At 52.2% G+C, this 26,784-nt stretch overlaps 3 protein-coding genes across 3 annotated transcripts; 2 read left to right on the forward strand and 1 right to left on the reverse strand.

The window, feature by feature from the left end:
- Positions 1 to 6,125: 6,125 nt before the first annotated feature.
- On the forward strand, positions 6,126 to 9,174 carry AVPR1B (arginine vasopressin receptor 1B). The gene is made up of 2 exons (XM_054290801.1): positions 6,126 to 7,080; positions 8,891 to 9,174. Exons 1-2 carry the CDS (start codon positions 6,126 to 6,128, stop codon positions 9,172 to 9,174), a joined length of 1,239 nt encoding a protein of 412 aa, XP_054146776.1.
- A 3,994-nt stretch (positions 9,175 to 13,168) lies between these two features.
- On the reverse strand, positions 13,169 to 20,558 carry RHEX (regulator of hemoglobinization and erythroid cell expansion). The gene is made up of 8 exons (XM_054290694.1): positions 20,544 to 20,558; positions 15,903 to 15,944; positions 15,573 to 15,634; positions 15,276 to 15,364; positions 14,314 to 14,366; positions 14,036 to 14,039; positions 13,831 to 13,895; positions 13,169 to 13,360 (listed from the first exon to the last, which is right to left on the reverse strand). Exons 1-8 carry the CDS (start codon positions 20,556 to 20,558, stop codon positions 13,169 to 13,171), a joined length of 522 nt encoding a protein of 173 aa, XP_054146669.1.
- A 570-nt stretch (positions 20,559 to 21,128) lies between these two features.
- Positions 21,129 to 26,275, forward strand: CTSE (cathepsin E). Its single transcript, XM_054290766.1, has 9 exons — positions 21,129 to 21,187; positions 22,473 to 22,620; positions 23,407 to 23,524; positions 24,251 to 24,369; positions 24,449 to 24,648; positions 25,371 to 25,493; positions 25,579 to 25,720; positions 25,822 to 25,920; positions 26,111 to 26,275. Exons 1-9 carry the CDS (start codon positions 21,129 to 21,131, stop codon positions 26,273 to 26,275), a joined length of 1,173 nt encoding a protein of 390 aa, XP_054146741.1.
- Positions 26,276 to 26,784: the final 509 nt, after the last annotated feature.

Here is a 26,784-nt window from a genome sequence, read left to right on the forward strand (position 1 = left end):
GTGGAGGGGGAGCCCATTCATGGCTTCGTTTTGACAGAAATTGGCATTTAATAGAACAGGATACAGCAGGAATTCCCAGCCCTCATTACTGCCCTCAGCCCTTCCAAGGAGACAACCCCAGGGTAGTGCAACACCATTAATTTTATGGCATCTGAAGCAGCAGAAAATGACCAAATCTGGCTTTTCCTGCCCTGAACCACAGAAAACACTTCAGTGATTAAATGCTAAAGGCAGCCCAAGCCTGCTCCGTGCTGTCAGCAATAAAATGTAACAGCATCACACACCACAAATGAAATATTTGTGTTGAGAAGGCAGCACATAAACCCGAGCCAGCACATTTTGTTTATTTAACCAGCAAGCTGCCCACAAAACAAAGTCACCAGGTGCTGTGCCAAGTGATTTAGCAATCACAAAAAATCACAAAATCCCTGCCCACAATGAGCTCAGGGTGCCAGCTGAGCAGGAGCAGCAATTTCTGTGCTGTGCTTGATCTAGAGCTGCAAAAATGAGCAGTGCAATGCACTGGGGTTGGGTTTGTGAGGGTCCCCAGGAGGAGGTGAGAGAGGAAAATTTGATTTCAGGTTCTTAGAAGGCTGATTTATTATTATATTATATATTTCTATTTTCTATTCTATTTTTATTTTATATTATTTTTTATTTTATTTTAAATTTATTTTGATTTTTCTTTTATATTATTTCATTTCATTTATTTTCTCTTTTCTTATTTTTAATATTATTTTATTTTTATTTATTTTTATTATATTTATATTCTTATACCTTTATTATTATAGTTTATATATTTATTATTCTATTATATTTCTATACTTATATTATTTTATCTATATATGTATTGTGTATTATATTATGTATAATATATTATATATGTATTATATTATATAATGTATTATATTAATTGTTATATATATTATATTATGTATATTTATACATGTCATTATAATATATAATATATAATATATAATATATGATATATGATATATTATATATTATAGATTGTATATTATATATTATAGATTGTATATTATATATTATAGATTCTATTAATTGTTATATGTTTATATTATTTTATTGCTATTATTTTAATTTTAATACATTTATATTTTATATATTTATTATCTTATCATATATATTTATTATATTATTATATTTTTATATTTAATTTTTATATTTTTATCACATTTTTATTTTTATATAATATATATAATTTTATATGTTTATTATATATTTATATTATATTATATTATATTTATATTATATTTATATTGTATTGTATTACATTATATTATATTACATTATATTATATTACATTATATTATATTATATTATATTATATTATATTATATTATATTAGGCTATACTAAAACTATACTAAAGAAAGAAAAGGATACAGACAGAAGGTTTAACAAGAATGAAAATAATGAAAATAATGGAATGGAAAATAATGGAGATAATGAAAAACTCGTGACTGACTCCTCAGAGTCTGACACAGCTGGCTGTGATTGGTCATTAATTAAAACCAATTCACATGAAACCAATCAAACAATCACCTGTGGGTAAACAATCTCGAACCACATTCCAAAGCAGCAAACACAGGAGAAGCAAATCAGATAATTATTGTTTTCATTTTTCTCTGAGGCTTCTCAGCTTCCCAGGAGAAGAAATCCTGGTGAAGAGATTTTTCCAGAAAATGTGACAGTGACACATTTTTATCCTGATAAACCAAATTTAGGAGCTGGAAATGCACTGCTGTGGTCCCTGAGCCCCTCCAAGGGTCAGGGAGGGTTCCCAGTGATTTTTCTCCCATTTCAGGGCTCTCCCTGCAGCAGGAAAATCCAGGCTGGAATTCACCCCAACCCTGCCCAGCTGCTCTCCCTGGCCATCAACAATGCCAGAAATGGCCAGCAAAATTTCCCAAAATTTGGTTTTTCCTCATCCCCCAGGTCCTCCAGGCTCTGCTGCCGAAGGGGCACAGCCCAACCTGGGCTGCCCAGGCTGGAGCAATTCCTCAGGCTGGAAATCCCAGCCCTGGTGTTCCTGAAGCCCATTTTCATTTTCACAAGTGAAAATGAGTTTATTTTCCATTCCCTCTGCTCCAAAAGAAAAAAAAATATTTCTTTCCTGTGGTGACACCTCTCCCCCTAAAGAAAATTGAATTTCCAGGTTCCAGAAAACTGAACAGCCCAACCTGGGCTGCCCAGGCTGGAGCAATTCCTCAGGCAGGAATTCCACACTGAAAATCCCAGCCCTGGTGGTGCTGAAGCCCAGGAGCTGCTGCTGATGCCTCAAAATGTTCAGCAAACCCACAAATGAGAATGAGTTTATTTTCCATTCCATCTGCTCCAAAAGAAAAAAAATATTTCTTTACTGCGGTGACATCTCTCCCCCTAAAGAAAATTGAATTTCCAGGTTCCAAGGGGGTGGTTTAGTTGGGAATTACCTCCATTTTCCTCCAAACTAAACAAAATTAGCTCAATTTTCTTTTCTCTTGGAAAAGAATTCCCCTTGTAGCTAAAGGAAAAGAGTTCTCCTTGTAGCTAAACTCAGGAAAATCTGGAGTAAAAGCTCTGACTGCAAGGGAATTGCTCCCAAACCAAAATATTGTCAGAAAAAAAACCCAACTTTGCCCTCAAAACCTCTCAGTGTTTCTTTCTCTCTGCCCTTCCGTCTCTGCCTTCATCTCAGCTTTTCACTGCTTTTTAAGGTTATTTTTTTTTTCATATTGCCCTCTATTAATCTTGCTGAAAATCAGACAGCTGATCCCAAACACAGAAAATCAAATTATCCACCACAGCCCTTCCCATGTACAACACCTCCAGCAGGCTCTCTCTGATGGGCACTTTATATCCACAGGGCCTCATAAGGATGAATGTCTTTTAATTAGACACAAACTGAGCTCATTTAGGGTTGTTAGAGGTGATCTGCAAATTTATTCAGCAAATTAATTCAGCTTTTTGTACAGGGAATTCCCATGGAATAGCAGAGCCGTGTCCAGCACACACCAGGTGGGACAAAAGCCACACCAGGTGATTTTTGGATCATCTTTTCCCCACAGAGAAAGGGAAAAAAGGGCTGAAAATGGATGAATAGATGAATTCCGCTTCTTCTTGCCATAATTTAGAAACCAGCAGGGCAAATAAAGGGTGGATGTTGCCAAACAGAAGTGGAATTGTGTGGACAGAAGGGAAGGTGAGGAGATGCCCAAATTCTCAGGAAGGTGAAATCCAAGAGCTTTTCAGCTCCAGACTCACCTGGATTTTCCCCACTGGAAAATTCCACACTGGAAAAAAAAATTCCCCATTAGAAAAAGAAAAAAAAAATCCAAACTTTTTACACCATTTGCCCTCATCCCACTGTCCAGCCCCTTTCCCTCAGCTCCCAGCCAGCCTTGCACAGAACCTGGGACATCTCCAACTCCTTTTCCCCACCAGCTTTTTTCCAAGGAAATTTTTTTCCAGGTTTTGAGGAAAAAGCCTAGATTTTCTTCCCAGATTTTGGAAAAAAATGGGAAAAAAATCAGGGTGGTGACAATAAATGATGTTTGCAGCCACTTTGCTGCGGGGCTGAGCTCGGCTGCACTCACTGGGGCATGTCTGGCTCCTGCTGCAGGGCACCCATGTCCCCCTTGTCCCCAAGCTCTGGGGACATCGGGAGGGACCTGACAGGGTAAAAAATCCAGCCTGGGACATCGGGAGGGACCTGCTGGGGTAAAACCCTGCCTGGGGATATCGGGAGGGTCCTGGCAGGATAAAAAAATCCAGCCTGGGGATACCAGGAGGGACCTGGCAGGATAAAAAATCCAGCTTGGGGACACTGAGAGGGACCTGGCAGGGGTAAAAATCATCCTGGGGACATTGGGAGGGACCTGACAGGGTAAAAAATCCAGCTTGGGGACACAGGGAAGGACCTGGCAGGGGTAAAACTCAGCCCAGGGACCGTGATCACACACGGGGACATTGGGGGAGAGACCTGCCAGGTGTAAAACCCAGCCTGGGGACATCAGGAGGGACGTGGCAGGATATAAAATCCAGCTTGGGGACATCGGGAAGAACCTGGCAGGGTAATAAACCCAGTCTGGGGACACTGGGAGGGTCCTGGCAGGGGTTAAACCCAGCCTGGGGACAGAGCTCACACACAGGGACATCGGGGAGGGACCTGACAGATGTGAAACCGAGCCTGGGGATATCAGGGAGGGACTTGGCAGGGGTAAAACGCAGCCTGGGGACGCTGGGAGGGTTCTGGTAGGGGTAAAACCCAGCCTGGGACATCGGGAAAGGACATGGCAGGGGTTAAACTCAGCCCGGGGATACCGAGAGGGTCCTGGCAGGGGTAAAACAAAGCCTGGGGACACCGGGGAGGGACCTGCCAGGGTAATAAACCCAGCCTGGGGACACTGGGGATGGACTGGCCAGGTGTAAAATCCAGCCTGGGGACATCAGGAAGGACCTGGCAGGGGTAAAACCCAGCTTGGGGACACCGGGGAGGGACTGGCCAAGTGTAAACTCAGCCCAGGGACATCGGGAGGGACCTGGCAGGGATAAAACCCAGCCTGGGGACAAGGGGGAGGGACCTGCCAGGTGTGAAACCCATCCCAGGGAGGGTGCTCACACACGGGGATATCGGGGAGGGACCTGGAAGATGTGAAACGCAGCCTGGGGACAGCAGGGAGGGACCTGCCAGGTGTGAAACCCAGCCCCGGGACATTGGGGGGAGACCTGCCAGGGTAATATAAAACCCAGCCTGGGGACACCAAGGGACAGGGCTGGGACACGCTCACCTGGCTGCTCTCCTGGGGATGAGAAGCCGAAGGGATGCAGCCTCTGTAGAGATTTCTGCTGCTTTTAAGGAGGATTTCTCTTTGCCCTCGGATTTACCTGCACAGGGGATGCACAGGGTGAGCAGAGCAGGGAGAAACAGGGATTTGGGAAGGGTTTGTGGAAACGAGAGGAATATCAAGGGCTGAACCAGAGATTTGGGAATGTTCAGTGAAGAGGAGCATCAAGGACTGAACAAGGGATTTGGGAACATTCAGTGCAGAGAAGAGAAATATCAAGGACTGAAGCAGGGATTTGGGAATTTTCAGAGAAGTACCAAGGGCTGAACCAGGGATTTGGGAATTCTCAGTGCTGAGAAGAGAACTATCCAGGGATTTGGGAATTCTCAGTGCTGAGAAGAGAACTATCCAGGGATTTGGGAATGAGAAGAGAAGAGAAGAGAAGAGAAGAGAAGAGAAGAGAAGAGAAGAGAAGAGAAGAGAAGAGAAGAGAAGAGAAGAGAAGAGAAGAGAGAAGAGAAGAGAAGAGAAGAGAAGGACCAAGGGGTTCTTGCACCTCTCTGCTTCACAGGAATATTTTCAGCCCGGGCAGAGAGGGAATTGCAGCTGCCTAATGCAGGGTTAGTGTGACAGGTGACAAGTGACAACCTGCCCTGGTGTTGGGGACTGCTGGAGGAAGCACATCCAGCCCCTAGCCGGGGAGGGGACCTGCAGGGGTAAAACCCAGCCTGGGAACATCGGGAGGGACATGGCAGGATAAAAAATCCAGCATGGGAACATCGGGAAGAACTTGGCAGGGGTAAACCCAGCTTGGGGACATTGGGAAGAACCTGGCACGGTAATAAAATCCAGCCTGGGGACACCAGGAGGGACCTGCCAGGGGCAAAATCCAGCCTGGGGACATTGGGGAGGGACCTGACAGGATAAAAAAATCCAGCACAGGGGACATCAGGGAGAACCTGGCAGGGTAATAAACCCAGCCTGGGGACACTGGGAGGGACCTGCCAGGGTAAAAAATCCAGCTCAGGGACAACGAGGAGGAACCTGCTGGGGTAAAACCCAACCTGGGGACATTGGGGAGGGACCTGCCAGGTGTGAAACCCATCCCAGGGACGGTGCTCACACACGGGGACACTGTGAGGGACCTGGCAGGGTATAAAACCCAGCCTGGGGACACTGGGAGGGGTAAAAACCCAGCCTGGGGACACTGGGAGGGACCCAGCAGGGGTAAAACCCAGCCCAAGGGCAGAAGAGCTGGAGCTCAGGAGGAACAGGAAAGGGGACGGCAGGACATCAGAGAGGAGCCGTGGAGCTCCGTGCTCCTGCAGAGGGGAGGATGGAGCCCGGCTGGGGCTGGAACAGCTCCCAGCAGAGCCCAGCTGGGCACGGCCAGGGGCTGCTGAGCCTGGCAGGGCCCCCCAACCTGACGGTGCTGCACACCCGGGACGAGGAGCTGGCCAAGGCCGAGGTCGGGGTGCTGGGCACCATCCTGGCCGTGGCCACCGTGGGCAACCTGGGCGTGCTGCTGGCCATGCACCGGCTGAGGAGGAAGATGAGCCGCATGCACCTCTTCATCCTGCACCTGGGGCTGAGCGACCTGGGCGTGGCGCTGTTCCAGGTGCTGCCGCAGCTCCTCTGGAAGGTCACCTACCGCTTCCTGGGGCCCGACCCTCTCTGCAGGGCCGTCAAGTACCTGCAGGTGCTCAGCATGTTCGCCTCCACCTACATGCTGCTGGTGATGACCCTGGACCGCTACCTGGCCGTGTGCCACCCGCTGCAGTCGCTGCAGCAGCCCAGCCGCCAGGCTTACACCATGATCGGCCTCACCTGGCTGCTCAGCTGCCTGCTCAGCCTGCCCCAGGTGTTCATCTTCTCCCTCCGGGAGGTGCGCCCGGGCTCGGGGGTGCTGGATTGCTGGGCGGATTTTGGGTACCCCTGGGGAGCGCGCGCCTACGTCACCTGGACCACGCTGTGCATCTTCGTGCTGCCCGTGGGCGTCCTCAGCGTGTGCTACAGCCTCATCTGCCACGAGATCTGCAAGAACCTCAAGGGCAAGACCCAGAGCGGTGCCCCTGGCACGGGCGGAGCCGCGGTGGGTGCCCCTGGAGGTGCCAACCCCGCGGGGAAGGGCGGGCAGCCCTCGCGGGTGAGCAGCGTGCGCACCATCTCCCGCGCCAAGATCCGCACGGTGAAGATGACCTTCGTCATCGTGGCCGCCTATGTCACCTGCTGGGCGCCCTTCTTCAGCGTGCAGATGTGGTCAGTGTGGGACCGGGATGCTCCTGATGATGGTGAGTGGTGAGGGGAGTTGGGGACGCAGCCACGATTGCAGTTGGGTGTTTGGCAAAAAGAGATGGATGTCATCTTGGCATTTAAAAATAAATGGGGAGTCTACAGGTGTTTACATGATAAAAATCATGGGGAAGGCTACAGGTTTTTGCATGATAAAAATTATGGGGATTTTATAGATTTTTACATGGTAAAAATCATGGGGAAGGCTACAGGCTTTTCCATGATAAAAATAATGACCTTTGTCATTGTGGCCGCCTATGTCACCTGCTGGGCGCCCTTCTTCAGCGTGCAGATGTGGTCAGTGTGGGACCGGGATGCTCCTGATGATGGTGAGTGGTGAGGGGAGTTTGGGACAGAGCCCTGGGAGTGCCAGGAATACAGTTGGATTTTAGCAAAGAAGAGCTGGATGTCGTCTTGGTATTTAAAAATAAACGGGGAGGCTACAGGTTTTTGCATGATAAAAATAATGAGGATTTTACAGATTTTTACATTATAAAAGTCATGGGGAAGACTACAGGTTTTTACATAATAAAAATCATGGGCAAGGCTACAGGTTTTTACATGATAAAAGTAATGGGGATTTTACAGATTTTTGCATTATAAAAATCACGGGGAAGGCTACAGGCTTTTACATGATAAAAATCATGGGGATTTTACACATTTTTGCATGATAAAAATCATGGGGAAGGCTACAGATTTTTACATGATAAAAATCATGGGGAAGGCTGCAGGCATTTACATGATATAATAATGACCTTCGTCATTGTGGCCGCCTATGTCACCTGCTGGGCACCCTTCTTCAGCGTGCAGATGTGGTCAGTGTGGGACCGGGATGCTCCTGATGATGGTGAGTGGGGCACAGAGCCCCGGGAGTGCCAGGAATGAAGTTGGGTTTTTAACAAAAAGAGATGGACGTTGTCTTGGCATTTAAAAATAAATGGGGAGGCCATAGGTTTTTACATTATAAAAATAATGGGGATTTTATAGATTTTTTTCATGATAAAAATAATGGGGATTTTACAGATTAAAAAAAAATATATAAATATATAAAAATTATAAAAATCATGGGGAAGGCTACAGGTTTTTACATGATAAAAATCATGGGGAAGGCTACAGGCTTTTACATGATAAAAATAATGGGGATTTCACAGATTTTTTACGTTATGAAAATCATTGGGATTTTACAGATTTTTAAAAAATATATAAAAATATAAATATAAAAAATTATAAAAATCATGGGGAAGGCTACAGATCTTTACATGATAAAAAATAAGGGGAAGGCTACAGACTTTTACATTATAGAAATCATGGGGATTTTATAGATTTTTACATGATAAAAATCATGGGGATTTTACAGATTTTTAAAAAATATATAAAAATATAAAAATGTATGAAGCAGTACTACTACTAGAAAAAGAGACTTCACCCAAGGTTGAAAGTCCTCTGGGAGAGGCTTTGGGCAGCAGATTTCTGAGTTCATATGTTGAAATTTTTTCCCTGGAAATCTTCAGTAGTTTTCCTGACTACTGAAGCAGTACTAGTGCTAGAAAGCTTTCACCCAAGACTGAAAGTCCTGAGGGAGATGCTTTGAGCAGAGGAGAGGCTGAGGGAAAGGCCAGCACATGGGCACTGCAGAACCTGGAGGGTTCTGGCTCTGCAGAACCTGGAGGGTTCTGGTTTTCCCAACTTTCCATCCCCCAGGAATGCCAGTGGGACAGGAATGTGAGCCAGGAGAGCCCACTGCCCACTGCCCACCCCACCCCTGCCCAGCCCCTGGGGGTGTCTCATCTCTCTCTCTCTCCTCTCCAGAGTCCACCAACGTGGCTTTCAGCATCACCATGCTGCTGGCCAGCCTCAGCAGCTGCTGCAACCCCTGGATCTCCCTGTTCTTCAGCGGGCACCTCCTGCAGGGCTGCCGGGGCTGCCGGGGGCGCCCCCGGGCCGGGCTGCGCAGACCCAACTCCAGCGGGAGCCTGTGCAGCAGGAAAACCACGATCCTGAGCCGCAGCCACCAGGTGCCCCTGCACGGGGACAGCGCCACGGAGCTGTGCCCGCCCTGCGACGAGGCCGTGACAGAGTCGGGCACGCTCTAGGCTGTGACAGCGCCAGGTGTGTGACAGTGCCGGGTGTGACAGCGCCAGGTGTGTGACAGTGCCGAGTGTGACAGTGCCAGGTGTGTGACAGCACCAGGTGTGTGACAGTGCCAGCTGTGACACTGCCAGGTATGACAGCTCCAGGTGTGTGACACTGCCAGGTGTGACAGTGCCGGGTGTGTGACAGTGCCAGGTGTGTGACAGCGCCAGGTGTGTGACAGCGCCAGGTGTGTGACAGTGCCGGGTGTGACAGCAACGAGTGTGATACCGCCGGGTGTGACATCACCAGGTGTGACACTGCCAGGTGTGTGACACTGCCAGGTGTGTGACACTGCCAAGTGTGTGACAGCGCCAGGTGTGTGACACTGCCAGGTATGTGACACTGCCAAGTGTGTGACACTGCCAGCTGTGACAGCGCCAGGTGTGTGACAGCGCCAGGTGTGTGACACTGCCACATTTGTGACACTTCCACGTGTGTGACACTGCCACGTGTGTGACACTGCCAAGTGTGTGACACTGCCAGGGGTGACACCACCAAGTGTGTGACACCACCAAGTGTGACACTGCAAGGTGTGTGACACCGCCAGGTGTGTGACACTGCCAAGAGTGACACCACCAAGTGTGACAGCTCCAGGTGTGACACCACCAGGTGTGTGACACGGCCAAGTGGGACACCACCAGGTGTGACAGCGCCAAGTGTGTAGCACTGCCAAGTGTGACACTGCCAGGTGTGTAACACCACCAAGCGTGACAGTGCCATGTGTGACAGTGCCAGGTGTGCAGGTGTGACACCACCAAGTATGTGATACTGCCAGGTGTGACAACGCCAGGTGTGTGACACTGCCAGGTGTGACAGCGCCAGGTGTATAACACCACCAAGTGTGACACAGCCAGGTGTGACAGCGCCAGGTGTGTGACACTGCTAGGTGTGACAGCTCCAGGTGTGACACCGCCACTACTCACTCTCGCTGCAGAGCGCGTCTCTCCCCACCTGGTGGCACCGCGTTTTACAGAAATCGGAATGTTTCACCCAGAAAAGCGCCGCGTCCGCCGCGTCCTCGCTGCCGTGGGGATGGACAGAGCCCCTCCGGCCGCAGCATCCACCCGCAGCCGTGTTTAGGGAAACTTCTGGATGCTCTCCTGCGGGGAGGGATCCGGGAACCTCCGGGGAGGGATCCTGCATCCTTTGAGATCAGGGGATCCTGGAACCTCCGGGAAAGGATGCGGGATCAAGGGGGATCAAGGGATCCTGCACCCTTTGGGATCAGGGGAGGCTGCATCCTTCAGGAACAGGGGATCCTCATCCTTTGGGATTGGAGATCCTGCACCCTTCAGGAACAGGGGATCCTCATCCTTTGGGATCAGGAGAGGCTGTATCCTTCAGGAACAGGGGATGTTGCATCCTTTGGGAACAGGGGATCCTGCAACCTCTGGGAAGGGATCCTGGAACCTCCAGGGAGGGATCCTGGAACCTCTGAGGAGGGATCCTTTTATCCTTCAAGACCACGGGGTCCTGGAACCTCCAGGAAAAGATGCAGCATCAAGGGGGATCAAGGGATCCTGCATCCTTTGGAATCAGGGATTCCTGCAACCTCTGGGAAGGGATCATACATCCTTTGGCATCAGGGGATGCTGCATCCTTCAGAAACAGGGGATCCTGCAGCCTTTGGGATCGGGGATGCTGCAACATCTGGGGAGGGATCCTGCCATCTCCAGGAAAGGATGCGGTGTCAAGGAGGATCAAGGTATCCTGCACCCTTTGGGATCAAGAAATCCTGCAACCTCCGGAGAGGGATCCTGCAGCCTCTAGCAAGGGATCCTGCATCCTTTGGGATCATGGATCCTGCAACCTCTGGGGAGGGATCCTGCAACCTTTGGGGAGGGATCCTACATCCTTCGGGATCAGGGAATCCTGCATCCTTTGGGACTGGGGGAGGCTTCATCCTTCAGAAACAGGGGATCCTGCATCCTTTGGGATCAAGGGATCCTGCAACCTCTGGGGAGGGATCCTGCATCCTTTGAGAACGGGGGATCCTGCATCCTTTGGGATCAAGGGATCCTGCAACCTCTGGGGAGGGATTCTGCACCCTTCGGGAGGGGATCTGCATCCTTTGGACACAGGTGATGCTGCATCCTTTGGGATCAGGGGATCCTGCAATCTCTGGGAAGGGATCCTGCACCTTTCAGGAACAGGGGATGCTGCACCCTTTGGGATCAGGGGATGCTGCATCCACCAAATCCTTCTGGAGGGACAGGAGTTTTGTGTTCCCAGCTGCCAGCAGAGCAGCCGGAGCTCGGCAGGCGGCAACGCGGCTCCATCTGCTCCCGAGCCGCCGCCGCCTCCTCCTCCTCCTCCTCCCGCACCCGAGCAGACAGCGGGGACAGCGCTGTCCCCCCCGGGGCTGCACGGCTCCTGTGGCCTGGGAGTGCCCCCCTGCCGCCTGCCCCGGGCCAGGACGGGGCTGTGGCATCCCCTGGTGCCGGGCACAGCTGCGCTGCCCCACGCTGTGCCCGCTGGAGCGCCCCAAATGCGGCGCTGGCACCCCCGAGGAGCTGCTGGGAGCAGCCCTGGCCCTGCTCCAGCTCAGCCGGGCACGTCCTGACTGCCCTGTGCCCGCTCCCATCAGCTCTGCTCCCACCCCATCCTGCGCTCAGCAGCTGCTCTCACCCTGCTGCTGCTGCTGCTGCTTTTGGCTCATTTTGCAGGGATTGGGAGCCCAAACCCACCCAGGGCTTGGGGAGCAGGAACTCAATTCCCCTGCAGTCCCAGGGGCTGTTTTGTGCAGGAATAAATCATAGATAAGGCAGAAAATAACATCCATTAGCTCAAAAGCTGCTGAGGGTGGTGTACAGGTGTCCCAGCAAAGGTCTCAAATTCTCTGCGAGCCACAGGCATTATTCCTTCCACTGTCACAAGCTAAAGCTGTAAAAATAAAGCATTAAGAGGAAAATATTTTGAAATCTTCAATATTTTCACTTTTTAATCGCCAGGCATTTGAATCAGATTTCTCAGAAGCTTCCTCTCACTGGTTTTGGCCTCACCTCCAGTCCCATAATCACACCTCTCCTGGGTTTTCCAACGTTACCCAGGAATTGTTGGGGTTTTTGGAACATTTTCCTTCACGTGCCCTTCAAGCTGGGCCAGATCTGCACCACAAGGTCATGAAAGGAGGAGTGCCTGGCTCCCCCTGCCGCTGATCAATCCCAAATCAATTGTCTCACAACCTTTCATTAAATCACAGCATTACTGAGCCCATTTAAAACACACTTGGGGCAGCTGCAGCCCTGAGGAAGGGGAGGCAGCAGCTCCATCCCCCTCACACGGCTCCCACTGGGGCACCATTCCCATTCCCAGGCACTTTGGAAGTTTATTTGTGGAAAATTCAGCGGTAACAAAATGCAGAGTGAGGAGCAGGGACGTGGCCCATGTGGGGAGAGACCAAGCCCAGCACGTGGAGCTGGGACAAAGCAGGGAAAGCAAAAGCTGGGAGGGAAAGGGAGAGGGAAAAACCGGTGGAAATATTGTACTTAAAAGGATTTTATGAGGCTGATGAGCAAAACAACAACACTGAGAGGAGCTCAGTGCAGCTTTGAGGATCTCCCTCCCAATTTGAGAGGCAAGGGGGGGATGTTTCTTTTGCTTTCATGAAATGAGGGGACAAAAGGCCATGACACAGAAGTGGAGAGCTGATTCCAGTCTGGCTGGGAGGAGCCTTTCCCTGCCCCACACTGTCCCTCAGGAACAGTGGAGCCTTTAAGGAAAAGCCAAGGAAGCTGCGGGTGGGGGTGGCACAAGTGCTGCAGCCCGTGCCAGGCAGTGCCCCAGGGCAAGGGGACAGTGCCAGGGCAAGGGGACAGTGCCAGCTGTGCAGCTGCTGGGGGCTCTGGGCACCTCTGGGCAGCAGCTTCACCCTGGTGTGACAGCTTCACAGCAGTGTCACAGCCCCACATGAGTGTCACAGCCTCACATGAGTGTCACAGCTCCACAGCAGTGTCACAGCTTCACCTCGGTGTACTCCACCCCCTTGGATGCCCTGGGGCTGGAGAAGGGCCAGAAATGTGTTTTCCTCTTCTTTGGGTCCACGTTGACATAATCCAGCCCAGACTTGACGTTCTCATAGTCCTGGGCAGAGCCCGGCTCGGGGCCTTTCCCTGGGAACACCAGGGATGTGTAATTGATGCTTTCCTCTGGGCCACGGCCCTGCAGGAGCAAAATGGAGCCCAGGTCAGGCCCAGCACCCACCCAGGAGCCTTTGCCCTCAAGCCCATGCACCAGTTCAGGGAATCATGGAATGGGCTGGGTTGGAAGGGATTTTAAAGCCCATCCCATTCCCTCTGCCATGGCAGGGACACCTTCCACTGCCCCAGGCTGCTCCAAGCCCCATCCAGCCTGGCCTTGGGGCTCCAGGGGCAGCCACAGCTGTGCCAGGGCCTGCCCACCCTCAGAGAGAAGATTTTGTTTCCTAATTTTCCTAAAGTGCCCAGGGATGCTTCCCTCTGGAATGCTGCGTGTGACAGGGGACAGCAACCACCCCAGCCCTTATCTATGGAATTTCAATGTGCCCAGCCCTTATCTATGGAATTTCAATGTGGTTTGATGGATTTGCCCCTCCCGATGCTGCCCCAGGTGGGCTGGGGATGATTTTCCTGTGGTACCTGAGGGCAGGAAGGGCTGTCGTTGTCTGAGTCCTCTGAGGTGTCTGAGGATGTGTCACTGCTCCCTAAAAAACACAAAACATTTACCACCCCAGCACTTCCCAGAGGGTTAATGGGAAAAAAGGATCAAGGGACAAGAAGCAAACATGCTCAGAAGTGAAAATTCTGATCCACCAAGGATCAGTTTGATCGCTCCCAGCCTCACTTCCCTGGGAGAAAAGGGCAAGGAGAGCCAGGTGGGAACAGGAGGCAGCTCCTGCTTGGCCCTTCTCCCACCCCAGAGCTCGTAAGGAGGAGACATCACACAAATACCACCCAAAAACTCCCATCCCTGTGCCAGGACAATGCCCCGTGGCTGCAGAGCCCCTTACCTGCATAGGCTGGCGATGGGTTTTGTGCCCCAGGTTGTTGTTTTTGTGCCCCAGGTTGTTTCTGTGCCGTGTCCCCTCCCGGTGCTGAGGCTGGAGCTGGGGTGGGCTGAGGGCTGGGATGCTCCCCAGGGCTGCTGCTCACCTGCATCCTGCAGGAATGCTGGGCTGTGAGCAAGAAAACAGTGAGCCCTGGTCCCTGCTGTGCCCAGAGCACCCCACCCTGCTCCGGCACCCCCAGTGCAAACCAGCCCACCCCAAAATAATGATTGGAGCAGGCTCATATCTAAAAATTCAATTACTGAGATGATCCAGCCCACCAGGAGAGGCTCCAGTGACAAATCACAGCGTCAGGGCCTTTTCTGGCAAGTTTGGAATGATTCTGACCCAAAGCAGAGCTGGGCTCTGTGCAAATGTGAGCAGCAGTTGGTGGGAAAGAATTCCCTGCTAGAAATTGCAGCTTCATTTGAATTAATACTCTGTGAGATGATTCTTGGTATTTTCCCAGCACTTTACTAAAAAAGTGACTAAGAAAATTGGTTTTGAAGCAACACAAGGTTGTAGAACCCTCACTGATGTGTCCAACCATGTTCCTGCTGTGCCCAGCACACCACCCTGGTTCAGCATGCCCAGTTCAAACCAGCCCACCCCAAAATAATGATTGGAGCAGGCTCATATCCAAAAATTCAATTACTGAGATGATCCAGGGCCCTGCTCTCCCACCAGGAGAGGCTCCAGTGACAAATCACAGCGTCAGGGCCTTTTCTGGCAAGTTTGGAATGATTCTGACCCAAAGCAGAGCTGGGCTCTGTGCAAATGTGAGCAGCAGTTGGTGGGAAAGAATTCCCTGCTAGGAAATTGCAGCTTCATCTGAATTAATACTCTGTGAGCTGATTCTTGGTGTTTTCCCAGCACTTTACTAAAAAAGTGACCCAAAAAAAATTGGTTTTGAAGCAACACGAGGTTGTAGAACCCTCACTGATGTGTACAACCATGTCACCCAGCCCAGCCCAGCCCTGCCCTGCCCCTTTCCCATCCCACACCCACCTCAAACCAAGAAAAGCATTTTTAAATTACCAATTTTCCTGCTGAGCATGGTGTAAAGGGCCAGCAGGAGGACAGGGTAGAGTATCAAGGTGACAAGTGAGGTGACAGCAGGAATCCAGCTGAACGAGAGAAAACCATTCAGTCTCACTGAAATCACCAAATTCTTTTCAACCCCCCCCATGGCTTCAAGGCACATTTTAGACTCAGGGCTGCTGGTAACTTTTGGTTTTGCTTTTTCGTTTTGCTTTTTGGTTTTACTTTTTGATTTTGGGGTGATGTGGCTCAAAATGAGGGGCTTGGTTTTCAAAAATGATTTGAGTTCCTTGCCCCTCGTTTTTGGGGCTGTCCCCAGAAGGGTTTTCAAAATCCTCCAGGGGGTCAATGTGGTGCTGGAGGGGAGAGAGACATGGCAGATATGATGGAATTACAGAATTGTGGAATGATGGAATGGGCTGGGACCTTTGAAGGTCACCCCCTGCCATGAGCAGGGACATTTTCAGCCAGGCCAGGCTGCTGTGTGTGACAGGGGACAACAACCACCCCAGCCCTTATCTACGGAATTTCAACGTGGTTTGATGGATTTGCCCCTCCTGATGCTGCTCCAGGTGGTCCCAGTGGGGCTGTGGAGGGCTCTGTGCCCCAGGGTGCTGCACTCACCATGCACAAAGGCTCATCCTCCTGCTGAGGCGTCTCCAGGGCCTGGGGGCACACAGACAGCCAGCAGGACCTGGTGGCAACCATAAAAATGGCCCCAATGAGCCTCACGCTGCTCCACACGAGCTGGAGATCAGGCTCAGCACTTGGAGGCAGTGGTTGGGTGTTGCAGATGTGAAATAAAGGGGTTTTTATTTCATCCCAGCCCTCCCCCTGAGAGAATCCCTGTGGTTCACACCCTCACAGAGCCACAGGCTGTCCCTTATCACTGAATTGATGGCTTTATGCACGCTCATATCTGAGACTTGTCTGGACTTTCTGGGCCCCACTGCAACAGAATTGAAATTTGTTCTTCTCGCTTTAATCCTCTCTCATGGTTCATTTTTTGTTTTTCTTTTTCTCTTTTTAATCCACCAAAAAAAATTTAAAAAAAGGAAGAAAACTACAAGATGAAGAAAAAAAAAATCCATGGAAAAAGTAACCAGAGGAAGGTCGTGTGTTGGTGTGAGACTCTTGCATCAGTCAAGGTCCAGACAGAAATATCAGAGGCCCTGCAACACCTCAGTGTCTGAAACACCTCGGATTTAATTCTGTGAGAGCTCCAATCCTGCTGAGGTTAAGAGGGTTTAAGGCAGAAAATCAGAAAACACCAATGCCTGGGCTGGGCCCCTTGACTTGGGACTTCTGGCCATAACACTCAACAGATTTATAATAAAAGATAGGAGTGTTCATTTTGTAAAAATAGCAGTGGGCTGCTCCTTTTGTGAGCTTTCACTTGCAAAAAAGCACTTTAAATCCTGTCTCAGTGTTATACACTTGCTATTTATAAATGGCTGATAGGGAGAGATCTTCAGCTGAGGCTTTGATACAGTGATTAAAGCAGCCATGATAATTTGATTGATAGGCTGATGGATAAATTGATAGAGCAAAGGCATTATCCATCCTGTGGAGCAGATTCTATCATTTCCTCTATGACACATTTCTGAGCCTAATTCATCAAAAGCTTTCCTGATAACCACCAATCTCCTGCAAAATTCCACTCATGCAAACAGCTTGATGACTGCCAAGCTGAAAGTTCATTTTTTTGCAGAAATTTCCCCCCTCCCTTACTGAATAAATCTGTCCCCAAATATCCTTCTCAAAGTGCTGCCACTCTTGAAAGGTTCATTTCCTACTGTGGGGCAGGAGACGCTGCTGCAGCAGCAGATAAGGATCTGAAAAATGAGCTGTTCAAAAGGAAATTGCAAAATAAGCCCCAAATCCAACTATCAGCAGCTTCTGTGCCGAGGTGGGTACGGCGAGATGGAGGCGCCGATATCGGGTGGGTATCAAATAATCAGATTTGAGGCAGCAGCCAGTGAGAGCCCGGCACCAAATGTGCTTTTTTGGGGGCCTCAGGGAAGTTCTGTGAGCCTGCAGCCTCCAAGACTTCAACCCTTTCTCAAGAAAATGCTGAAATCAAGGCTTGCAGGGAGCTGCTCCTCAGCCGGGCAGCGAGGGCCAACCTGAGGCATCTGCACTCAGCTAAACGCGAGTGAAAGCTCCAGAATGCCCCAAATTATTTTAATCCCACTCCAGCCAGGCCCAGCTGGCTCACTGGAGCTCAGAATGGCACCAAAATCTGCCCAAGGGGGACTCCCAGCCCAGCTCTGCTCCCGCTGTTCCACCCTCTGCTTCCCGCACCATCGCACCCGGAGCGCGGCGCCCAATGCGGCCTTACCTGGGCTCAGAGCTTTCCAACCTTCCCTTCCTCACACTTGGAGCAGCTGGGGCCCTGCAGGCAGCAGGATTTGGGTGGTTTCAGCAGGATTTGGGGGTGTTTCAGCAGGATTTGGGGTGGCTTCAGCAGGATTTGGGGCTGTTTCAGCAGGATTTGGGTGCAGAGCAGGGTCTGGCAGCGTGGCGGCGCCGGATGCGGTCACGCTCTACCCCCCCAGGAGTGGAGCCCACGCGAGTTCCATGACACCTCCCCTCTGTCAGTAGCCTCATTTAAATATATTGGGGTGTTTCTCTGCTGTTCTGCAGCTGCTTTGCTGCTGCACCCCTCCATCAGTTCTCTGTCTTCCAGCAGCTTTGTCCCAAAATTGAGCTGAGTTTCCTTGGAGCCAAGTGGTGATGAGGGAGCTGTGCCCAGCTCAGCTCAGCTGCCACCCAAAATGAGCTCTGGCTGCTTCCAAGCAAACATTTTCCACAGGGACGAAGCATTTTCAACCCCCTGGCTCCATGGCTGCTGGGGGTGGCTGGGCCTCCACCTATCCACACTCTGGAAAACGCTCTGCAAGCTTTGGGGTGCAAGCAGCAGCCTGGCAGATCCCACCCTGAGAATTCCCAGGAATTTTGGGGATCGATGGCTGCTGGTTCATAGGAACTGTGGGGTTTGTAGCTCTGGAGGTGCCTTGGCAGAAAGGAACAAGAAATTCCCTTTTTTGGGACAGCACTCTGGAAAATGTTCTGCAAGATTTGGGGTGCAAGCAGCAGCCTGGCAGATCCCACCCTGAGAATTCCCAGGAATTTTGGGGATTGATTACTGCTGGTTCTTAGGAACTGTGGGATTTGTAGATCTGGAAGTGCCCTGGCAGAAAGGAACAAGAAATTCCCTTTTTTCCAAGGTGCCTGACTCATGGGGACGGTGCCTGCTTGCCTTTCAGCATCTCCACCAGCCCACAGCAATCCTGCCCCAGGGATACAACATCCCAAAGAATCCTCCTGGATTATCTAAAAGCAAAAAGAAGATTTCAAAAAGCATCACCTACCCCTGGAGCTGCATCACAAGTTGGGGTCACTTCCCAAATTCCCCTTCATGCCCCCACCATCCACCAGCTGCATCACCAGATGTTGGTCCTGCTCTCCTCACAGCTGCTGCACCCCAGGTAAATATTTTGGGGTTCATTTAACTGAAAGTTGCTTGTTTGTTGATTTTTTTCAGGTGAAAGTTTGCTGCTGCAGCGCTTTCAAGTGCTTGGTGGTGGATAAACAGATTAACAGGTGGGAGAAGTGTCTGATAAAGGCAGGAAAAAAAAGGTTTTTGACAAAACACTGCTGGGGCACAGTGTGAATCAACCAGGGCAGTGGCTCCACTAAAGGAAATGTGTAAGAAGGAACACAGATAACACATTTTTAGCCTGAGAACAGGTTTTTTTAAACAAAGTGCTTCACACAGAGCTGGTGAGAGGTATTTTTCTACCCAAGGGGCAAAACTTATTTCTGATCCATCTGTGTGGCCCTGGAGGGGTGGGACAGAGCTGGGGACAAGCCCTGCCTGGCAGAGCCCATTCCTTTCTTACCAGGGATGTTGCAGGAGTTGGAGTCGCCTTTCCTCAATTTCTCCAGAGCAGGCTGGCCCTGCCAAGCTGAGGGACACCAAGGCTTGGAAATTGGGCATCTCCCCCCTCTGCAATCCACACATTGAACTACAGCTGGAATTTGTATGAAACAAAGCCTTCTCGACCCAATTTTCCGTGCAAATCCAACCCAGTTGCTCCCAAAACATAGAGGGGAAAAAATCCCCCACCACTTTGTTCTGCTTGAAATAATTATGAAGTGCTCCTAAGAGTTGAGCTTTTAAAATGGCTTCTAAAATAACTCAAAAGTCGAAATAGATTTGCTTAGCTGCAAAAATTTCTAAATGAAAGCTCTGGCCTCGTTATGACTTTCATCTTCCCATTTTAATGCTGAATTTGCTGCCAGGAGTTTGCAGATTATGATGATCCAATTGGGGGATCTTTTCCACAAAATAAACTATTTCACTTAAAGTGTTTGGCGTGTCTGTGCTGCTGCTCACCCTCAGGTTTATCTCCAAAGCCCAGTGACCCTTCAGGCTGGGTTTTCTGATAGGATTTTCGGGTTATAAACCATGTCTGGAACAATCCACTTGCTGTTTTCAGCTTATCTGGCACTTGCTGCAGCTGCTTTTGTTTTAGGAAGTTTCTTTCTAATCCATGAATATGTGATTAGGACAAGGAGGGAGGCTGGTACATTAAACTGCATCTCAAAAGGGGAAATAGAGAATAAATTTGTATAAAAGCCACTTGTTAAAAAAAAATATTGCAGAGTGGGGGAATGAAGGGAATTTTCATTTGTTTTGAAGAAACAGCTGCATTTGCCATCGGCATCAACTGTGCTGTGCCCAACGTTTTCCTGCTCATATTGAGAAATATTTGATGGATTTTTTTAAAGCTTAATCTGCCCTCAAAGCTGGGGAGAGGAGAGGCCTGGCAGCATCTCCAGGGATGGGGACACAAGATCCCGGTGACAGCAGGACGTGACTCAGCTGTCCCCAGCCACCCTGGATACCTGTGCCTCACAGATGAGGACTTTAATTTCCTGGGCGAGGGCTTTAATTAGATAAAAATTTAATTAGATAAAACAGGGCTCGCTGGGACAAACAAAAAATTGATTAGCACGGTGCTAAAGCCTGTTAATCACGTGAATGGGGCTCGCTGAGCAGAACACCCCCTTCAGCACCCAAAACCGTGGAAAATAAGGACAGCGTGCAAAATAAGGGCCTGGGAGATGGTGGCAGCAGGAAAATCCGTGCCTGCCCCCACTTGCCTCCCTCCATGTCTGAAGGCTTTATTTGTTCATCAGCATTTTCTGTTTGCACTCGCTGAGGCTTTAATGAGAGCCGGGTAAAACAAAACCCACAGAGGACGAGCCCATTAACGCCTGCAGAGCACCAGGAGCTGTTTCCCATGGAAAGCTGCTCCTTCCCGGCCTTTGGAAGGGAAAGTTGAGGATTCCCGAACTGTTCATCACTGCTAATTAGGTTTGCCTTTTAAAATTAGGTCGGTGGTACAAACACAGCCCTTTCCTGCACCTCCGTGCAGCTGTTGGGGTTTGGGGCACCCCACGGCCATGGGCAGCTCCTTGGGGTGGGGCTGTGGGGTGAAGGAGAAGGGAAATGCTCCTCCAAAGCATTTTGGGGGGTTTCCACCAGTGGGTAAGGAGCTGGTGCAGGGATGGGGACCCCATTCTGCTCCCTCTGTGGGATCTCCACTGCCCCAAACTCAGCCAAACCCGCCCCTGCTCTGCTCCCACAGGCCCCCCAGCGCCGTCCTCACCCAGAAAAGCAAACGTGACCCCGGAGTGCCCGCTCAGCCTCGCCTGGGCCGTGGCCAGTGATTCATTGTGGGTGCCCGAGCCCGGTGTTGACTCTGGCAGGGCTCTTATCGAGCTTGGCACCGTGGGTATAAGAGCGGCACGGCGGCGGGCACAGCCACCATCCCCGCCATGAGGCGCCTGCTGCTCCTCACCGCGCTCTGCCTGGCCCTGGCCAGCGCCCTGAGGAGGTAAGGGGGTCCCCAAGGTCCCCAGGGTCCCCAGGGTCTGGGTGGGGGTCACTGCCAGGGCTGTGATGGGTGGCAGAGCTCAGCCTGTACCCGAGCGGTGGCACCACGCTGGGATTTGTGGGTGCTCCGTCCCTCTGGGCAGAGCCTGGCAGCAGCAGGAGGGGCTGTGAAGGGGTTTGTGCCAGCAGGAGGGCAGAGAAAAGCAGCCTGGATTGCCCTTGGCCCTGCTCGCCCTGCCCTGCCCCTAGGGCCTTCCCCTCGGTGGCACTGCCAGGAACTGGATGCTCTCCTGCCAGCTCCTGATTTCCTGTGCCCTAAAACACGTCCAGTGCCTCTCTTCTGCTGTGCCTCAGCTGGAAATTGCTGCAGGGCGGGGATGTGGGCTCTGAACCTCCATCCTGGCAGTGCCAGAGCCCTCAGGGTGGGCTCAGGATGTGGGCAGCACCCATGGGAGTGCCCAGAACCATCAGGGTGGGCACAGGATGTGAACAGCACTTCCATGAGTGAACAGGGCCCTCAGGGTGGGCGCAGGTTCTGGGCAGCAGCTCCATGAGTGCCCAGGACCCTCAGGGTGGGCAGAGGATATGGGCAGCACCCACAGGAGGGTCCAGGATCGTCAGAGTGGGCATAGGACATGGGGAAGCACTCACAGCAGTGCCCAGGACCCTCAGGGTGGGCACAGCACCCATGGCAGTGACCAGTGCCCTCAGGGTGGGCACAGTACCCTCAGGGTAGCGCCCAGCACCCTCAGGGTGAGCACAGCACCCACAGCAATGCCCAGCACCCTCAGGGCAGGCACAGCATTCACAGGGAGGGCACAGCATCCACAGGGTGGGCACAGCACCCAGGGCAGTGCCCAGGACCTTCAGGGTGGGCATAGCACCCTCAGAGTGGGCACAGCACCCTCAGGGCAGCGCCCATCACCCTCAAGATGGGCACGGCAACCATGACAGTGACCAGCACCCTCAGGGTGGGCACAGCACCCTCAGGGCAGGCACAGCACCCTCAGGGTGGGTACAGCACCCTCAAGGTGGCTACAACATCCAGGGCAGTGACTGGGCTCTCAGGGTGGGCACAGCACCCATGGCAATGCCCAGGGCCCTCGGGGCAGGCACAGCACCCTCAGGGTGGGCATGGCACCCTCAGGGCAGTGCCCATTACCCTCAGGGCGGGCACATCACCCTCAGGGCGAGCACAGCATTCATAGGGAGGGCACAGCACCCTCAGGGTGGGCACGGCACCCTCAGGGTGGGCACCCAGGGCACTGACCGGGCCCTTCCCGCAGGGTGCCCCTCAGCCGGCGCCGCTCGCTGCGGAAGCTGCTGCGGGAGCGGGGGCAGCTCTCGCACCTCTGGAGGGCCCGGGACGCGCCGAGCAGCGAGGACTGCGCCGCCTTCTCGGAGACCAACGAGCCCCTCATCAACTACCTGGACGTGAGCAGGGCTGGGAGCACCCTCAGTTTGCCCGAGCAGTGCCCACAAACCCCGCGGCTCCAGGCAGTGCCCGGCGTGCCAGGGCTCGCTGCCTGCCCGGCCCTTTGTCCCCGCGGATGTCAGCAGGAGGACAAGGGAGGGCATTCATGGCAGGCACTGCCAGCTTCTTCCCTCCCTGCTGCGCTCTGCCCGCCCCACTGGGGACAGATTTACACCAAAATTCAAGTTATTCAGGGCAAGAGCCCCCCACAGATGTGCAGGGAGCTCCCCAGGACAATCCCATTCCCCAATTCCCCTGTCCCCAAAGCCCTGCCTGGTGGCAGGGTCCCCTCAGAGCCCAGCAATGCCAGGAAGAGGCAGAGCCCTGTCCCCAACATGCTGCCTTTTGTCCTCAGTCCCCATTCCCCAATTTCCCATCCCCAGAGCCCTGCCTGGTGGTGAGGGTCCCCTCAGGGCCCACCCTTAAGAGGTAGAGTCCTGTACCCAACACGCCTTTTGTCCTCAGTTCCCATTCCTCAATTCCCCCTGTCTCCAAAGCCCTGCCTGGTCATGAGGGTCCCCTCAGGGCCCAGCCTTAAGAAGCAGAGACCTGTCCCCAACATGCTGCCTTTTGTCCTCAATCCCCATTGCTGTTCCTTAAATATTTGTCTCCTTTATTCCACCTGGCACGGCACACATCAAACACTGAGCCCCATCCATGCCCTGCAGACACCCCAGGCTCTGTTTCGCTGGCATTTCTGGCTGTGCTGGCAGCTCACGGTGCTCTCTGCCCCCTCTCTTTGGCAGATGGAGTATTTTGGGCAGATCTCCATCGGGACACCCCCCCAGAATTTCACCGTGGTGTTCGACACGGGCTCCTCCAACCTCTGGGTGCCTTCTGTCTACTGTGTCAGCAAAGCCTGTGGTGAGTGGGGAGCCCCTGACCCCAGAGAGGCCATGGGGACCCTCCTAACAGTGACAGAAATCCAGGGGTGAAAGGGGGTGACAGCTCAACAGGGGACAAATGTGGCTTTTTGGGGCTGTCAGAGATCAGCAAGCCCCAGAGAGCCCAGAGGGACCAAAGCATCCCCAAGCAGCCCCAGGGCTGCCCCAGAGCCCAGTGGGAATTGGGGAATGTGAGTGGACCCTGCAGGGAATTGGGGAATGGGATTGGATCCTACAGGGAGTTGGAGAATGGGACTGGATCCCACAGGGAATTGGGGAATGGGACTGGATCCCACAGGGAATTGGGGAATGGGACTGGATCCCAGGGGGAACTGGGGACTGGATCCCACAGGGATTTGGGGAATGGGACTGGATCCTGCAGGGAATTAGGGAATGGGACTGGATCCTGCAGTGCCATGGGGCTGCTGCTGGCTGTAACCAGGGACAGCAGTGCTCATCTCAGGACTCATTAAAAGCTGCTGATCCTGCTCTCCCTAAGAGCCCTTCCACCCTCCATCAGACTGACATGGGAGAGGTTTTCTCCCCCCTCAAAACTCCAGCACATCCCTCAGCAGAGCCCCCATAACCAGGAGTTTTGGTGACACCACACTGCGCCATCATTTCGCCTCACTGGGAGCTCCTGGCAGCGGTGGCCATGCCAAAAAAAAAAGCCATTTCTGGTGACAGATCCCATCTCCTTCCCCAGCTGGGCACACCAAGTTCCAACCAACCCAGTCCAGCACCTACCAGGTGATCGGGACCCCCTTCTCCATCCAGTACGGCACCGGGAGCCTGACGGGGATCATCGGGTCTGACCAAGTGGCCGTGAGTGACCTTTGGGTTTTCCTGCTCTGGACAATTTCCTGGGACTCGGCCCCCCCATGGAACCCCCTCCTCCCTGCAGGTCGAGGGTCTGGCCGTGAGCAACCAGCAGTTTGCAGAGAGCATCAGTGAGCCGGGAAAAGCCTTCCTGGATGCTGAGTTCGATGGGATCCTGGGGCTGGCTTATCCCTCCCTGGCCGTGGACGGGGTCACCCCTGTCTTCGACAACATGATGGCCCAAAATCTGGTGGAGCTGCCCCTTTTCTCCGTCTACATGAGCTCGTACGGATGTGGATTTGCTCTGGGATGCTGCTTGGAGTCTGGCATTGCTTTAGGGAGCTAAAATACAGATCACGAAGGGTGGTTGGTACCAGATTGAGCATTGCAGAGCTCTGGCCTTGCAGCATGTGTGGGGAGAAAGTTGGGGTAAATTCATGCTAAATGGACAAAATTCCCTCATGTCTCCTTCTCCTCCCAAAATTTGGTGGAGCTGCCCCTTTTCTCTGTCTACATGAGCTCGTACAGACGTAGCTTTGCTCTGGTATGTTGCTTGGAGTCTGACATTGCTTTAGGAGCAGGAGAGGCTGCTAAAATACAAATATTTTACTGAGATAATGAAGAAGGGTTTGGTACCAGACTGATCATTGCAGACCTCTGGCCTTACAGCATGTGTGGGGAGAAATTTGGGGTAAATTCATGCTAAATGGACAAAATTCCCTCATTCTCCTCCTCCTCCTGCCAAAATTTGGTGGAGCTGCCCATTTTCTCCATCTACATGAGCTTGTACAGATATAGCTTTGCTCTGGGATGCTGCTTGGAGCCTGACATTGCTTTAGGGAGCAGGAGGGGCTGCTATAATACAGATACTTCACTGAGATAATGAAGGGGGTTTGGTACCAGATTGAACATCACAGACTTCTGGCCTTGCAGCATTTATGGGGAGAAAGTTGGGGTAAATTCATGCTAAATGGACAAAAATCCCTCATGTCTCCTCCTCCCTGCAGGAACCCTGAGTCCCCCCAGGGAGGAGAGGTGCTCTTTGGGGGCTATGACACCTCCCGCTTCACAGGCACCCTGAACTGGGTGCCAGTCACCCAGCAGGGCTACTGGCAGATCCAGCTGGACAAGTGAGTGCTGCTGGGCAGGGAGGGAGGGCAGGGCAGGGCAGGGCTGGCAGAGCATGGCAAATCCCTCCTGCTCCTTCTCTTGCAGCATCCAGCTGGGTGGGACAGAGACCTTCTGTGCCAACGGCTGCCAGGCCATCGTGGACACCGGGACGTCGCTCATCGTGGGTCCCACCAAGGAGATCAAAAAACTGCAAAACCTCATTGGGGCTGTGTCTGTGGATGGAGAGGTGAGAGCCAGGGTGGGGACAGGAGGGGACAAAGCCCTGGGGGCCCTTCCCTGCTGGAAGGGACCCCCTGGGCAGCCCCTGAGCCCCCGGCTCTGTTCCAGTACGCCATAGAGTGCAGCAACCTCAGCGTGATGCCCGACCTGACCTTCACCATCAACGGGCTGCCCTACACGCTCAGCGCCCAGGCTTACACCCTCGTGGTATGGCTGTGCCTCCCCCAACCCCAAATCCCAGCTGCTCCAGTGGCAAATGGGGCCCAGCCCCATGCCAGGAGCTGGCAGTGTGTCCCCAAGGGTGACAAACCCTGCTGGTTTCTGCCTTGCCATCATTCCTGGGTGTTTCCATGTGCATGAGGCTCTCAGCTTCATCCCCAGCTTTCCACTTCTCCAGGAGGATGCTGATGGCATGACCTTCTGCACCAGTGGCTTCCAGGGCAGCGACATCCCCCCTCCCACAGGACCCCTCTGGATTTTGGGAGATGTTTTCATCCGTCAGTTCTACTCCGTCTTCGACCGGGGGAATAACATGGTGGGCTTGGCCCCTGCTGTCCCTTAGGGCTGTGAATTCGTGGGGCAGGAGAGGAATGGACCCTGGCAGGGCAGTGGATGTCACCCTGTCCTCCTCAGTGTCCCCAGGGGGATGAAGACATCCCCAGGGATGCAGTGAAGAGTGCAGCAGAGGTTCAGTCCACACCAGGACACTGTGATATAAAAATGTCTCGGGCAGCTCTGTGATCTGCTCTGCACATTTTCTCTTTTTAAATCCTGAGCCAATAAAAATGTCAATAAACCCAAACTCCTCATGCTTCTGTCAGCAGCAGCCCTGCAGAAATCCTGCACATGTCAAAGCTTTATGCTGGGGGTTAAATCCTCCTTGCCCACGCCCTGCTCTCCTCCCTGGGTGATCCATGGCACTGGGATTTCCACAGGGGCAGAAAGAAGGGGATGCTTTGCCCAGGTAGAGCAGAAATTCCTGGAGGTGGCTGTGGCCATCCCAGGAGCAGGGCAGGGGCACAGGGAACACTGGGAATGCACCTTTCCTCAGCTGGGGCTGGTAAACAAAAA

This window comes from Melozone crissalis, unplaced genomic scaffold, assembly GCF_028551555.1.
Source record: "Melozone crissalis strain CALT ecotype California unplaced genomic scaffold, PUWL_Pcris_2 ptg000086l_1, whole genome shotgun sequence".
Classification (NCBI taxonomy): domain Eukaryota; kingdom Metazoa; phylum Chordata; class Aves; order Passeriformes; family Passerellidae; genus Melozone; species Melozone crissalis.

Bases quoted from the DNA above. Each gene is read 5' to 3' on its own strand.
- CTSE (XM_054290766.1), top strand. From the start codon at position 21,129: ATGAGGCGCCTGCTGCTCCTCACCGCGCTCTGCCTGGCCCTGGCCAGC. The intron at 22,621-23,406 runs GTGAGCAGGGCT...TCTCTTTGGCAG, and splicing joins CCCTCATCAACTACCTGGAC to ATGGAGTATTTTGGGCAGAT. The intron at 23,525-24,250 runs GTGAGTGGGGAG...CTCCTTCCCCAG, and splicing joins CTGTGTCAGCAAAGCCTGTG to CTGGGCACACCAAGTTCCAA.
- AVPR1B (XM_054290801.1), top strand. From the start codon at position 6,126: ATGGAGCCCGGCTGGGGCTGGAACAGCTCCCAGCAGAGCCCAGCTGGG. The intron at 7,081-8,890 runs GTGAGTGGTGAG...TCTCCTCTCCAG, and splicing joins CCGGGATGCTCCTGATGATG to AGTCCACCAACGTGGCTTTC.
- RHEX (XM_054290694.1), bottom strand. The intron at 15,365-15,572 runs GCAAGGAACTCA...TCTCTCGTTCAG, and splicing joins GACAGCCCCAAAAACGAGGG to CTGGATTCCTGCTGTCACCT. The intron at 13,361-13,830 runs GTACCACAGGAA...CGTGGCCCAGAG, and splicing joins ACAGCCCTTCCTGCCCTCAG to GAAAGCATCAATTACACATC.